At 41.8% G+C, this 13,467-nt stretch overlaps 1 protein-coding gene across 13 annotated transcripts in view; it reads right to left on the bottom strand.

Annotated features, from left to right (window-relative positions):
* Positions 1–4,420: 4,420 nt before the first annotated feature.
* Positions 4,421–13,467, bottom strand: part of SVIL (supervillin) — a 199,145-nt gene continuing 190,098 nt past the window's right edge. For all 13 annotated transcript variants that reach the window (XM_081300115.1, XM_081300114.1, XM_081300109.1 and 10 more), the window contains 5 exons: positions 10,589–10,744; positions 8,866–9,009; positions 7,742–7,866; positions 5,518–5,673; positions 4,421–5,422 (listed from right to left, as the gene is read on the bottom strand). In XM_081300115.1, the coding sequence (XP_081156241.1) occupies positions 5,336–5,422; positions 5,518–5,673; positions 7,742–7,866; positions 8,866–9,009; positions 10,589–10,744 (668 nt within the window). In that variant the 3' untranslated portion in view covers positions 4,421–5,335. The remainder of the gene's footprint in view (positions 5,423–5,517; positions 5,674–7,741; positions 7,867–8,865; positions 9,010–10,588; positions 10,745–13,467) is intronic.

Raw genomic sequence — 13,467 nt, 5'->3', positions numbered from 1 at the left:
AGCTCCCAAAGCCATTCTTTAGTCACCATTTTCCACATGCAGACACCACTCTCATACTTGTCTCATTTCTGTCCCCTTTAATTTTTTTTTTTTTTGCTTCTTTATAGTTGCAAGTTGCCTCGTCCTGTAGTTGTTCAATATTTCTTTACTTTTATAGACCTAGAAATTCTGGTTACAACCATTTGAGGATGAATGTTAAAATGGTGTTTGGACAGTAATCATTCAAATAAGATTTAATAACAATTTATGTCAAGGTCCAGATAAGTCATTTCCAGCATCGCCCTTATGAGACTTCCATGGTGTCTTGTGACTGATGAGACTGTGATGGAATCTTAAGGCAGAGGTGTCTCTGACACTGCCTTTCCTGACTTTAGCTTGCTTTCATTCTGGGTCTTGCAACTTTCTTTTCAATCTCAGCAGCAAGATAGAAAAGCTCAGTAGAGGTTAGTTCATTATTAGACACGTGGGAAGCTGGTTGCTAATCTCTCAAGCCTCAGCATTATACACTGTGAAAACAGTGGGATATTTCCATACAAGCTCAACAGGCACAGCAGATCCATGGTACTGATTATAGGAACAGAAAGCCTCCAGCCTTCTCCCTTGCAAATCCATCTTTCTGATCTAATCCTTGGGTATATCTATAGTAGTAGCCTGGAGCAGCCCTGATAGCATTCTTCTGATGGGGAAAGAGCAAGTGTGTGAGATGCAGTGTATTTGCTTTTTAAAAGGAGGAAGTTTTCTTTGGGCCAGATGCCATAATAATAAATAGTTGGCCCTCATCCACAGATTGAACCAGAGATTGAAAATATTCAAAGAAGAAATTGCATCTGAACTGAACATGTACAGATTTTTTTTTGGATCTTTATTTCCTAAACAATACACTTATAACAAGTTTTTACATAGCATTTGTATGGTGTTAGTTATTATAAGTAATCTAGAGATGGTTTTAAGGAGCATGTGGGCAGGTTCTATGCAAACATTATGCCATTTTCTACAAGGGACTTGAATATCTGCAGACTTTGGTATCCACAGGGGGTCCTGGAACTAGGAACAACTGTAGTCAGTTTTCAAATGTTTGCATTCGTATTACTACACTTTGGGTCCTTCCTCTGGCTCTGAGATCAAGAAAGGCCTCTGAAAGCTAATCCCTACCTTCTGTCTCTGGGCCCTTGATTGATGTTGCTCACGGCCAGCAGGAAATGAAGAATGGACAGAGAAGATGAGGGTTTGTTGGTGAGGTTGGGGTCCTGCACAATTACCGATTTAGGTCTTCACTCTGTGTCCCATGTGACCTCAGAACCAAATATGAACACAAAAAAACATCCAAGGCTACTGTCCAAGAAGAACCAATATAATTTTTATTTTAAAATTATATGGATGTACACATCTATATTAATAGATGTAAAGAAAATTCTCGAAATTTATGTGTTTCTGAAGTGGGATTATCCATGATTTTCAATTGCTAAGTTATACATCCATGTAATGTTGACAGTTTACACATAGATCAAGAGTTACTATTTTTAAGAACTGTATATACCTCTCTTGAGGTATACCGCATAAGTTGTGCTCATCTAAGTGAACAGTTCCGTAACTTTTTGTATCTTTGTAGAGTTGTGCCACCATCAGTACAATCCAGTTTTAGAACATTTTCATCATTCCCCTACAAATTCTTTGTGCACCTTTGCAATCCTGGCCACTCTGGGTATACTTTCTAAGTAGAATTGCCTTTTTCAGAAGTTTCATGTACACAGAATCACACAGCATATGACCTTTTGGACTTGGCTTCTTTCTCCGTTATAGCATAGACCATGAGTTCTTCATGGGTATACACTAATATCTGTCCCTTCCTTTGTTAGACAGTAGTCAATTGCATATAAGCAACACATTTTGTTTATTCATTTCTCAGTGGATGGTCAGGTGATCTGCTTATAGATTTGGACTTTTATGAATGTTGCTGCCATGAATGTATCTGTACTAGGCTCCGTGTAGACAAAGAGCACACCAGTTATAATTAGAAAATCAACAAAACTGGAGACATAAATTGATTCTCAAATTGTTTCTGGAATACATTTTCTTTACTCAAATGGAAATTCTTAAGAGTGGGGCAAAAATTCTAAAATAAGAAAGAAGGGGACTCCTGAGTAGGTTGTCCCTCCCTCTGAGCTGGGGAAAGCCCAAGGGGAACAAACAGGTCATCCCACTCTTCTGGAAACTGCTCCTGTTTGTGCAAAGCTTCAGAGCAAATGGACATTCCATCTATCCCCCTGCAGCTGTGATGTGGATCTCAAACACAGCCCCTCAGTCCTGAAGTAGCAAACTAAGGAGAATCCACGTCTCTGATCCTGCTGGGTTCAATCAAATCTTCCTAGGGCAGTGGCTTTTGTAGGGGCCTTTGGCCAAGGGGGAAGTCCCCTGGAAAACTTAAAGGGCCAAGTCTCATTAGGATTTAGCAGTTTAAATTTTTAGGGTGGGTCCTGTTCAGGGATGCAAAGGAGAAAGGCAGCAGCTGAGACTCCCAGTGCATCTGAAAACCCAGGTAAGGAAGAGTCTGGTTTGGGAAGCAGGGAAGAGAGGCAGGAGACAATCCAGAGGAAAAGAGGTAAAAAGTGAGCTAGTGACAGAGGATGGGGTGACTTGTTTACAAAGAGGCCCGAGGCACACTGAAGGCTCTTCACTGGGGGGCAGTGTTTAATACAAGCAGAGACACACGATTTCAAGCACTTTCAGGGTGATCTGGCTGTAATGGATCTTGATGATGAGGCCTGTCTTAAATTACAGGAGACTCTCCACGGGAGGTTCCTATAGCAACTTGTTACTGCTGTGAGGTTCAGTTAAGGTGTCAACCTGACAGGATGAAGGAATACTAGGGAACTAGCAAAGCATTATTTTGGTGTAGCTGTGAAGGTTACCATCTCCAGAGGAGACTGGTATATACATCTGAATGGACCAAAAGGGGAAGATCTATCCTAAGTAAGAGCAGGCACCATCCGACCTGCTGCTCCCTGCCCTCTGAAAACCCCCAGAGAAAAGTGAATTGTCTTTCTCTCTCCTGGAACAAGAATACACTCTTCTTTCATTGTGGTGGAGATCAAAACTCTAGGTTCTCCAGTCCTTGGGCACTAGGACTTGTATCAGCAGCTCCCTGGGCTATCTCTGGTTCTGAAGCCTTTATTCTTGGACAGCCAGGGTCTCCAGCCAACAGACAGCCTAAACTCCCTATCATCCATTTGTCATTTCTATTTATCAATTTTCATCATCATCATCATCTATTTATCTATCATCTATATCTATCATGTATTTATCATCTATTATCATCTATTCACCCATCATCTATCATCTATTTCCAATTGTCTGTCTCTCTGGAGAACCCTAATATACTTTCTGTGCGTCTAAGAATGTAGGTGAATTCCTAGTCGGCTACAGATGCTGGCAGCTCAGTCTCCCTCTTTGTGATACTCCCCAGGTTCTCCTACGGAGGCCACTTGGTTTTATTTAATCTATAATTTCTAGGTGCACAAGGTCCTCAATGCTCATGCTTTCTTCTTTCAGCTATCATCACAATAATATTAATAACAGCAGGTATCTAGCACTTGACAATTTTTTAAGAGCTTGCCAAGAATCCTGTGATGCAGGCAGGAGAGCTAGTTATTGTTGCCTTTTCTTAAGGAAGCCACCATGGGTAATTTCAGTGCTTGCCCAGTATCACACAATCATGATGTGGTGGGAACAGGAGTGTTTCATAGGCCTCTGACCCCAGTACAGTCCTAGGATGGGATACATAGTTATAAAGTTTAAGGCAAATGTGTGATTATAAAATATGTTAACCTTAGACTAAAAAGGATAGGGAAAGGACTGTAATGATTCATGGTAGAATCTGTTCAAAACCATGGATATTTTTTTCTCTCTCTCTCCCTCTCCGTCTCTCTCTGCCTTTTCTTTCTTTCTCCTTCTCTCTCTCTTTGTTGTCGTATGTGGTGCTGGTGATGAAACCCAGGGCCTTGAGCATGCTAACAAAGTGCTCTACCACTGAGCTACATCCCCAGTCCTGGATTTGTTATTTTAAGAACACAGGAACTTGCAAAGGAGTTTCCATGTACCTTAAACATCCACTTTTTTTTTTTTTGAAAGGCACCGAGGTCCTGAAACTGAAATGTATGTAGTTATAGAGTTAAAAGCTTCTAATGATGGTCTGCAAAACTATGTCTTCACCATAGTACTCAGAATTGATTTTCTGGGTCAAATATCTATGTAGCCTTACAACCTTGTGTACAATACTGGCCCTAAACTAAATTCAAAGTTACAACAGCTAATATTTAATGGCAAAATAGTGGTACGAGGTTGACAATTATAAAAACAAAATCTGTCCCCCAGCCCCGTAAAAGAACAGGCTTGGAATTCAATGTGAATCAAAATCAGTTAATTGTTGTGATTATCCTGAAGTCTTTATTTGGGAGTCCTGTCACAAAATGACATGTGTAATGTTTACAACAGTTATTAGAAACTGAGATGTTTTTATTTCTACTATTTGAGAGTAAAACTGTAAATAATGTTCTAAACCATCATCAAAAAAAATGCAGAGCAAACATTTCTGTATATAAACTGTACATAAAAACAAGGCACTATACATTTTGGGGGAGATATTAAGGTAGAAAGGTTGGTTTCACACAGACTCGCCAAAGTCCATGCTCTTAAGTACAAATGCTTTGTTCGTTTTAGCACCGGAAGCAGTACTCAGAACAAGTCAGACCTAATGCCAAAGGAAGGCTTCTGATCGCACGTGAGCATACAGATTGGTGGCAGACCTAATTCTACAGAAGCAACTCCATCTACCTTTTAATAATATTTTGACACCAAAAAACAACAACAACAAAAAAGTGAATGAATACATATTGCTTTGTTAAATACATATTGATTTATATGGTGTTTATATAAATATATATATTTTAGAATCCACAAACTATCAAAATAACACTTTTATAAAGAGAACTGCTTCAAACAACAACAACAACAATAAACGAACCAAAAAAAAAGGCAATGCTTTTGCTGGACCAAGAGGGCAGTGCTGTAGCCGTTGCTGGGGAATCTCTGCATATGAACGATGCTTTTATTGACATCACCCCTGAACTGTGGAAAGGTAGTTTCCAAAGAGTTCTCTTAAACATTTACAAAATGCACAACTCTGGGATGCGCAGAATAGTTAATAAGGTCAGGTTCTGAAAAACTCTGTTTTAAAAATACCATTCTTTAAAAAAAAAAAAATACCAGTCCAAAAAAATATTCATTTTTTTTTCAGGTCCAGTGGTATTGAAAGTGACCACCACGGTTCCTCTCCCACTCAGAACAGGCCTTTTGCTTTCTTGAGGTTCACCTGCTTCCACGTGGGCAGCGCGTTGTATTCGTCTCTTGTCATGTCCAGTGCAAACTAGTGGGAGCACAAGAAAAACCCAGTGACTAAGTGAAAGGCTGCTCGGACCAGGGGTGCTGTTTCCTTCCCATCCCACCTGAAGTAATACTTACCTCAAAGTCTTCATCCGTGAGATAAATCTCAAGCTTTAGAGGATCCACTCCTTCCGGGAGTGGCCTGGCGAGGAGATCAGCCAGTGGATAAATGGTTTTACAGAGCTTGGCCAACACCTCTTCCACAAGGATAATCTGATTCGAAACTTCCATGTCCTGAAGAAGAGGGTGCAGAGAGAACTCAGTGTGTCCCACATTGAACACGTTTTATCAAGTGCTTGCAACCACTGTCAGGGAAGAGGGGAATAGCCCATGGCCCCAAGGTTCTTTCTCCTGACTTCTAGATGATTTTTTGCCCTACATGAAGTTTCAAATAAATCCTGTGTCAGGGCTGCCTCCAAAAAATGTGTTGAGAAGGTTGGGGTGCGACTCAGTGACAGAGTGCTTGCCTGGCATATGCAAGGTCCTAGGTTTGATCGCCAGCACCCCCAAGAAAAAATAAATGTTTAGGGACTCTCCCAAGAGTAAATTGTGGAATAAGATTATTGAATCTGAAGTCTAAACATCCAAATAATAGAATAAAATTAGCACTCACAGGGCTCTGGATTCACACACACACACACACACACACACAACAAATGTACCTAGAACATTCTGAAATGGATGGATTTTCTTTTGTTCTTAAACAAGCATGTGCATTTAATCGGAACAGTTTTCTGGATAAATTATCTTCTTCCATTAAAATTGGATCCCTTTGGGCAGGTGGATGGGGGAAATGAATGACTGTGATCTCTTGCCGAATTGAGACCAGTGATCAAGAGGGGTCTTAGAAATGAGCCCGCCTGTGCCTTTCACTGGCTCTGAGACGTGGGGCAAGTGACTTTATGCTTTCTGCTCCTACACTCGCAAAACAGGGATAAAAATAAGATGAATCCTAATGGACTGTCCTGATAATTAAATGAGAAAAGTAAATGTAACGTACTTGGAGCAGTGCCTAGCACAGAGCGAGCGCTCTGAATCTTAATTTCCGGTCCAGTCTGCTGGTGTGGGAAGCCTAGTCCTTCACGGGCTGAGATCCCACAGGCCTCATTACATGGCCCATCTCTGACCCCCAAGGTAGTGAGTACAGAACTCTGATGACAATTCACATTCTTCAGCTTGGACAGTAGGAGGCAGCTGAGGTGCTGGTAATCCTTACAGTTTTTGGGTTTGGCGAGCCCATATTTACTATTTATGTATTATTGTTTATATTTATTATTTATAACAGGACCATCTTGTTCTTTGTCAGAGATCAAGCTTCAATCAGCCCTTTCCTTGTGTAGATCAAATCCATTTGGTTAAAGAAAGACAGGCTAAAGGGTACAGGGATGTAGCTAAATGGTAGAGTGCTTGTCTGGCATGTGCAAGGCCCTAGGTTCCATCCCTAGTACCAAAAACAAAAAGAGAAGTTGGACGAAGCAGCAACATTTGCAGTACTACATAGGCTCTCTCTATTGCTATGCTGCTGCAGAGTCTTTTTGTTTGTTTAAAACTACTCAACATTTCCTATAAAATACAATCAGGTTCTTTCTCCCAGAAAAGCCATTTTCTCCTACATAGCAACCAAATCAAAATGGAACGAAACTCTGCCATCAAACCAAAGAAACCCTTGGAATTGGTACAGCTAGCGAATTTATCTCATAAATTAAATTCTACATAGCTTTGCTAAGCTTCTTGTCTCTGTGGTTGGAAAATAAAACACTCTGGATAAGAATATCTTTCTGTAGATAAAAGGTGCGATGGATATCTCATGTATACCAGGCAGTCGCATAAAGGACAATAATTTACAAGATACTGAGCAATACCTTCTCATGAAAGTCACAACACATCCATCCCCTGAGTTAGGTGAACATACGCATTCATCACCATTTTATTCTGTGTCTCTCCTACACAAGGCTAACATCTGAAATGTTCTGACTTGGCCCACATCACATGGACCTTGAGAAGCAATAGGTTGCTAAGCTAACAGAATGAAGAGGTAGCAGCTTTTATTTATAGATAGTCTTCAAACTAATTAAATTCATCTTTGCCTGTAAGTATTTGAAATCTGAGTACTTGTGTGGAAAATAACCAAAAGAGTTCAATTGATTTCCCATTAGGCTTCTCCATTTCCTAAGCGAATTCCATGTAGACAGGTGAGCATGTTGCAAAAGACAGAATGTGTTCCTACTCTCAAAGTGCAATTGGATGCTTCTTTCCCAGGTGACATCCACTACTACAAGGCAGGGACAGGGAGTATGCTCACCATTTCTGTGATCTCAGCAATGTCCTCCCTGTGCTCCCAGCTGGGAAACATGTTGGTGAACGTCAGGGGTTCCAGACCAGCATGGATAAGGTAAGACTTGGGGGGCGGTTTCTTGAGATTTTTCCCTGTAGTTACACAAAATGTAAATGTTGGCAGACCCAAGGGCCTTGTCTTCCTCTGTTTTCCTTTGAAATCTCTTTCTTCTTTGGCTCAGAACTCTTATGCTCAAAATGTGGGTTATGAGTAGTTCATAACAACACATAGATGAAGTTTGTATAAGATGTTAATTTCATGACTATGGCTATAGCAGTAACATGGAATCAACCTGACTCTCCCTCCTGAACCCAACAAAAATGCTTCTGAGTCCCTGGAAGGGCTGAAGTCTCTTCCTGATGGGACATTTGCTTCCTCCTTATTCACCTGTGGAGGGTTTCCTCTGACTTCCTAACATAGGACAAAGTTGTAATAGTATTAGGCTGCTAACGACAGCATTTTATACATCCACTGTAGCTTTGACATTTGGTGCAAAGTTTAAAAGCTATTTATTATGAAAGAGCTTTTCAAGAAGAGAATCAACTGCATATATTTAGTGATATCAAGCTAATTGATAAAGCCATAAACATTCAGATAAGAAATTAATTATTGGCATCTTTATGTCTTCTGAAAGACCACATATTTCAGGAGGATGAACTATAAGTCTTTCTTTTTGTATATGATACTAAAAATAATAACGAATGACAAAAAAAGGTTGACATCGACTTTTTGGCCAGTGTGGGGGAGATTTCTCTTCAATGGCTGCCTGCAGATAATGGGCATGGCAGAGGTCAGCTTGTCTCAGGGCATTATTAATTCCCAGGGCAATAGGAATTAGTTATTCTGGAGTGTTCCACAATACACCTTTAGGCTGGATGATGATACAAGTTGGAGGATCTCATAATAGGAAAGATAAAAATGAATTCCCATTTATGCTGACAGCCAAGAATGTACTGATCATGAAATTCATAAGCCTCAAAAAGTGAAAGGGGAAAAATTGGTTTTGCTGCCATCTGCCTGGCTTTATCAAGGCTGGCGATAGACCTGGGCCTCTGGAGGATCCCCATCCCATCCCTGCCGACAGTTCTCACCTCTGGAGTACTGGAGGACCGTCTCCATAGCGCTCTTCCGGTCAGAGGCCCAGCGGATGCGGGCAGACCCGGTGATCTTGTTCTCGATGGGCCACCAGCCTTGCCAGAGGTACACCTCATGGTGATTGTCAACAAGGAAAAGTGCTGGGAGTGTGAGAACAGAACCACATAATCAGGAGCTGCTGCATGCCACTTCCTCTCCTCTGCCCTAAATGTAAAGTGTGCCTCCCCCAGTCCTTCCCTGTCAGGGGGTGACATCTCCCTGAAGCTCAGAGGCAAAGGCACACATGGAAGGCCCTAGCAAACCTCAGCCCTTTGGTAGTTAACCTGGGAAAACCTTTTAGGCAGAGAATAGAGGCGATAACCATGGGGTATATTTCTTTCCTTCTCCTCTGAGTCCTCATCCCTCACCCCAGCGCAACCCCAGGCCTGCCCAAGGCCCTTCTGGATATAGGTAGGGTCCAGCTAAACCCTCAAGGGTCTGTCAGCCTCCCTGTGTCTCCAAAGAGCAGAATAAAAGCTGGAGAGCACATCTTCCTTGCCCTCTGGCGTTCATGCTCTTGTCTGACTGCTAAGCAATAATTTAAGTCTATGGTCTTCTTAGAGAGGTATGGGCTTTAAAGATCATAATTGTTCTGCCTCTTCCTCCTCATTATCTCTTCCACAAGTTTTGGCCTGAATAATATTCTACAAGGCAAAGGGGATCTCTAACTTCCTAGCTCATTTCATCCTGAGTTCGTTCCTGATAATGCGTTTTGGAATTCTGGGGACAAAACCTGCTTTAAAATAATAGCCCAGTGGAGGCTGATAACTCATCCTGGGTCCCAGGATAAGAGGGCAGGGTGCAGCTCCTTTTAGACACTTGGTAATGTCTCTCACAGCATGACATATATGCTGGCCAAACTTTCCATGGTGACTGGGATGACCAGTGTTAAGGTCAGGTGCCTGACTACGGCTTCAGGCTCTTGTAACACAAGATGGGACAAACCATGACCTCAGGGATTGCTGGCTTCAGGCTTGATTGACACGAGGGGGGGAGGGTTTATAAAGCTCAGGCTCCTGTGATGGTCTCAACAAGATTGAGAGCCCTGAAATGGTGGGCTGGTGGAAACAGCCCTGACCTTGGGATCAGAAGACCTGGGTTAGTCTGAGCTTTGCTGTGAGTCTTGCTGTAGCAGACACTGTTTTCTGGCTAACTCAGCAGATGCTTGCTTTCCCAGGGTGGCCTTGCAGCTGGGGTGGCCACATGACAAGCTCTGGCCAATGGAATGTGAGCAGAAATCTGATGAGGGATCCGGGAAAAGTTTTGGCTTTATCTGCTAAACAGGAGAGAGACATGGCTAACACTGTCCTTCCCTTCTCTTTCTGTTTTGAATGCAAACATGATGGCTGGAGCGAGGGCAGTCCACTTGGGGACCATGAAGCAATAAATCTGAGAGGAAGGTTAGGACAATAGTAGAGACCAAAAAATGATATCTGCACTCAACTTATTAACTGGTGCCTTTGGGTAATGAAGTAACTGAGCTTTAGTTCTTTATGCTATAATATGTGGTTGATCTCATTCTCCTTCCTTTCAGGGTAGGTGTGAGGACTAAATTAGACAAGAAAGGCAAACATTCTGGCAGTGTACTTGGCAAACAGAAACTGCCTGATAAATGCTAATGTAAAATACAAAGGCCTTTTGGAAGGTACTCAGCATGAGCTGTGCCTGCACAGGCCTCACCTGGTTGCGGGGCACTGTACAGATCTTCCTGCAGGAAGGGCATGGAGCTGATCAGAGAGGGGGCACTGGCGGGGTACACAAACTCCGTGGCTGAGAAATCTCCAGAGGAGCTGCTGAGGATGAACAGGCGGGGAGCGAAGTTAAAGCTGCCAGGATCTTTGAAAGAAAAAAAGAACAAAGCACCGTGTGTACACCAAAGTAAATTCCAGATAGATTCAAGAATTAAAGCAAAACATGACATAATTCAAGGAATTAGTGGAAACATAGGTAGTATTCATCTGAGCCTGGAGACAGAGAAGGCCTTTCTTTTCCTTTTTGTGTGCTAGAGATCAAACCCAGGGCTTTGCCCATGCTAGGCAAGTACTCAATCATGGAGCTACACTCCCCACTCCAGGAAAAATCTGTTTAACTGCAAAAATAGAAGAAGTAATTCAAGGGGAAAATATTTATACATGAATTCTATAAAAATTAAAAAATTACTGTATAAAAATTTTAATAATGAAATAGCACCTAGAAAAATGGGAAATATTTATAATAGAGCAACTAGTTAGTATCCTTAATATATGAAGGTACATAAATAAAGAAAAGTTAAGCCAGGCACAGTGTGGTAGGTGTCTGTAATTCTAGCTACTTGGGAGATTGAGGCAGGAGGATCCCAAGTTCAAGGGCAGCCTCAGAAATCTAGCAAGACCCTCAGCAACTTAGTGAAACCCTGTCTCAAATTTTAAAAATATAAAGGACTGGGTATATAGTTCAGTGGTAAAGAGCTCCTAGGTTCAATCCTCAGTACCCAATAAAAAATTTAAAAAAAGGAAAAGATAAATAGCACAATAAAAAGTACAAGAGGCATAAATAAACAGTTGCCAAAATAGAAATACAAATGGCTAAAAATGTGCATTGGTAAAGGGCACTTTGTTGCAAAGCAGATTCTGACAATTCAAGGGAGTTTTCTGGAAAAAATTACCAGTTACTCAGAACTAAGTGAGCTCCTGTAAGTTGAAGATGCTCTAGCAAACTGGGAAAGGCAATGGGAATAAACCATTGTCTGTCAGGTATTTTGTCACAGCAATGGCAAACTGACTAAGGAAGCCTTGATTCTATAGCAGCAAGAAGTAATACGGGGTATGGTAGGGTAGCCCACGCTAGGAGAATGAGTGTCCTCCAAGGTGCTACTTCCCCACTCCACCCATGGGTCATTACAGTTATTCTGACCATGGAAACAGACAGGGAAGCATCTCCCCATCCCAATAACTGGCATCCTGATTCCTGATTCCCACGACTGGAATGCCCAGCAGTACCTCCCTGAGGCTGTTAAGATAATTATGCGGATGCACTACCTGGTTTCCATAGTAACGTCCTTGGATGTGAGAGGCTCTGTGTTTGTATTAAGCTGGACCTTATCTCTGTTAGCTAGCACTCAGGGTTAAAGAAATACCGGTTAGAGTGTAGTCAGATGTGATGGGTAATATGCAACCTTTTTTAAGTTAATAAACTTGGCAGGAGGGAGGAGTGGGTACTTCATTCTACACTTCTCTTTCTTTGCTTCTTCACTTTACTCCTCTCTGCTCCACCTCCTTATACCCTCTGTCTGTGTCTGTTCTTTTGGGCACCTCCTCACAGGCTTTCTCCCCAGGTGGTCCTTTATAGGTCATCAACATTTGTCACCTCTCACTAACAATGGGCATTTTCACAGGCTCAATTCATAACATTCATCATAAAGTTGGACACAAAGAAGATGTTCAATAAGCAACAAAGATGTCATCTTCTTCCTAAGGTGAATTTCCCTTGTCCCCTTAATTCCTGCCACTCATGGACTTTCCTCCTTTAATCATCCATTTCAACATCCATGTCTACATTTCAACCCCTCGAGTGGATTCTTTTGCTCCATCCTGAAATGGTACCAAGAACAGGTAACAAATTAGATCATCTAGTGCCTAAAAATCATCCTTTTGATTCTGATATCCCTCCTATTACATGTTGAACATCCCTAATCTGAAATGCTCCAAAATCTAAAACTTTTTGAGTGCTGACATGATGCTACATGCAGAAAATTCACACCTGATTTCATGTGATGAACTGTAGTAAAAACACAAGCACCCCAAAAATATCCTATGAAATTACCTTCAGGCTGTGTGTTCGAAGGACATGCGAAACAAAAATGAATTTTGCATTTAAACTCGGGTCCTACTTCCATGACATGTATGGGCAAATATTTCAAAATCTGAAAAAAAATCCAAACTCCAAAACACTTCTAGACCCAAGCATTTGGGATAAGGGATGCTCAATTCATACGGTTTTTCCTTCCTTTTATTATTCAATGTTTCCAACTTCACACTGGCTTCTCCTACCTCTGGAAGGTACTCAGCATGCGCTGTGCCTGCACAGGCCTCACCTGATTGTGGGACACTGTACAGATCTTCCTGCAGGAAGGGCATGGAGCTCATCAGAGTGGGGGGCACTCCAGCCACTGCTCTCTGTTGGGCTGATGTGGCATTGGTTGGTAAAAAAACCTCTGATGAGCAACTTATCATCAATCTAACAAGGAAATGTTGGAAAGAAATTTCCTGATCCCTGAACTCTGTGCCATCAGCAGTGGTGCCTGTCCCCTCTTTGATGACATGTTCTCTTGATGTCTGTGACATTCTTCTGACCTCACTTCTCCTGTGTTCCATCTTTGTCCTTTAAATGATGGGTTTTAGCTGAAGGGCCTTTAATATAAAAACCTTGACCAACACAGTCCACATTGTCTTACGATGCCCTTTTCTAAGGACTGTGTCCCTTACTTTCTCACAGGGATCTACCAGTGCCTCAAGTTAAGAGCTACTGCATGAAGCACAAGGTCCCATATCTGTTTCCTTGGTCATATCCTCTATGACTCT

Source organism: Spermophilus citellus, assembly GCF_964194105.1.
Source record: "Spermophilus citellus genome assembly, chromosome: 6".
Classification (NCBI taxonomy): Eukaryota; Metazoa; Chordata; class Mammalia; order Rodentia; family Sciuridae; genus Spermophilus; species Spermophilus citellus.
This window is presented reverse-complemented; position numbering and strand designations above follow the sequence as displayed.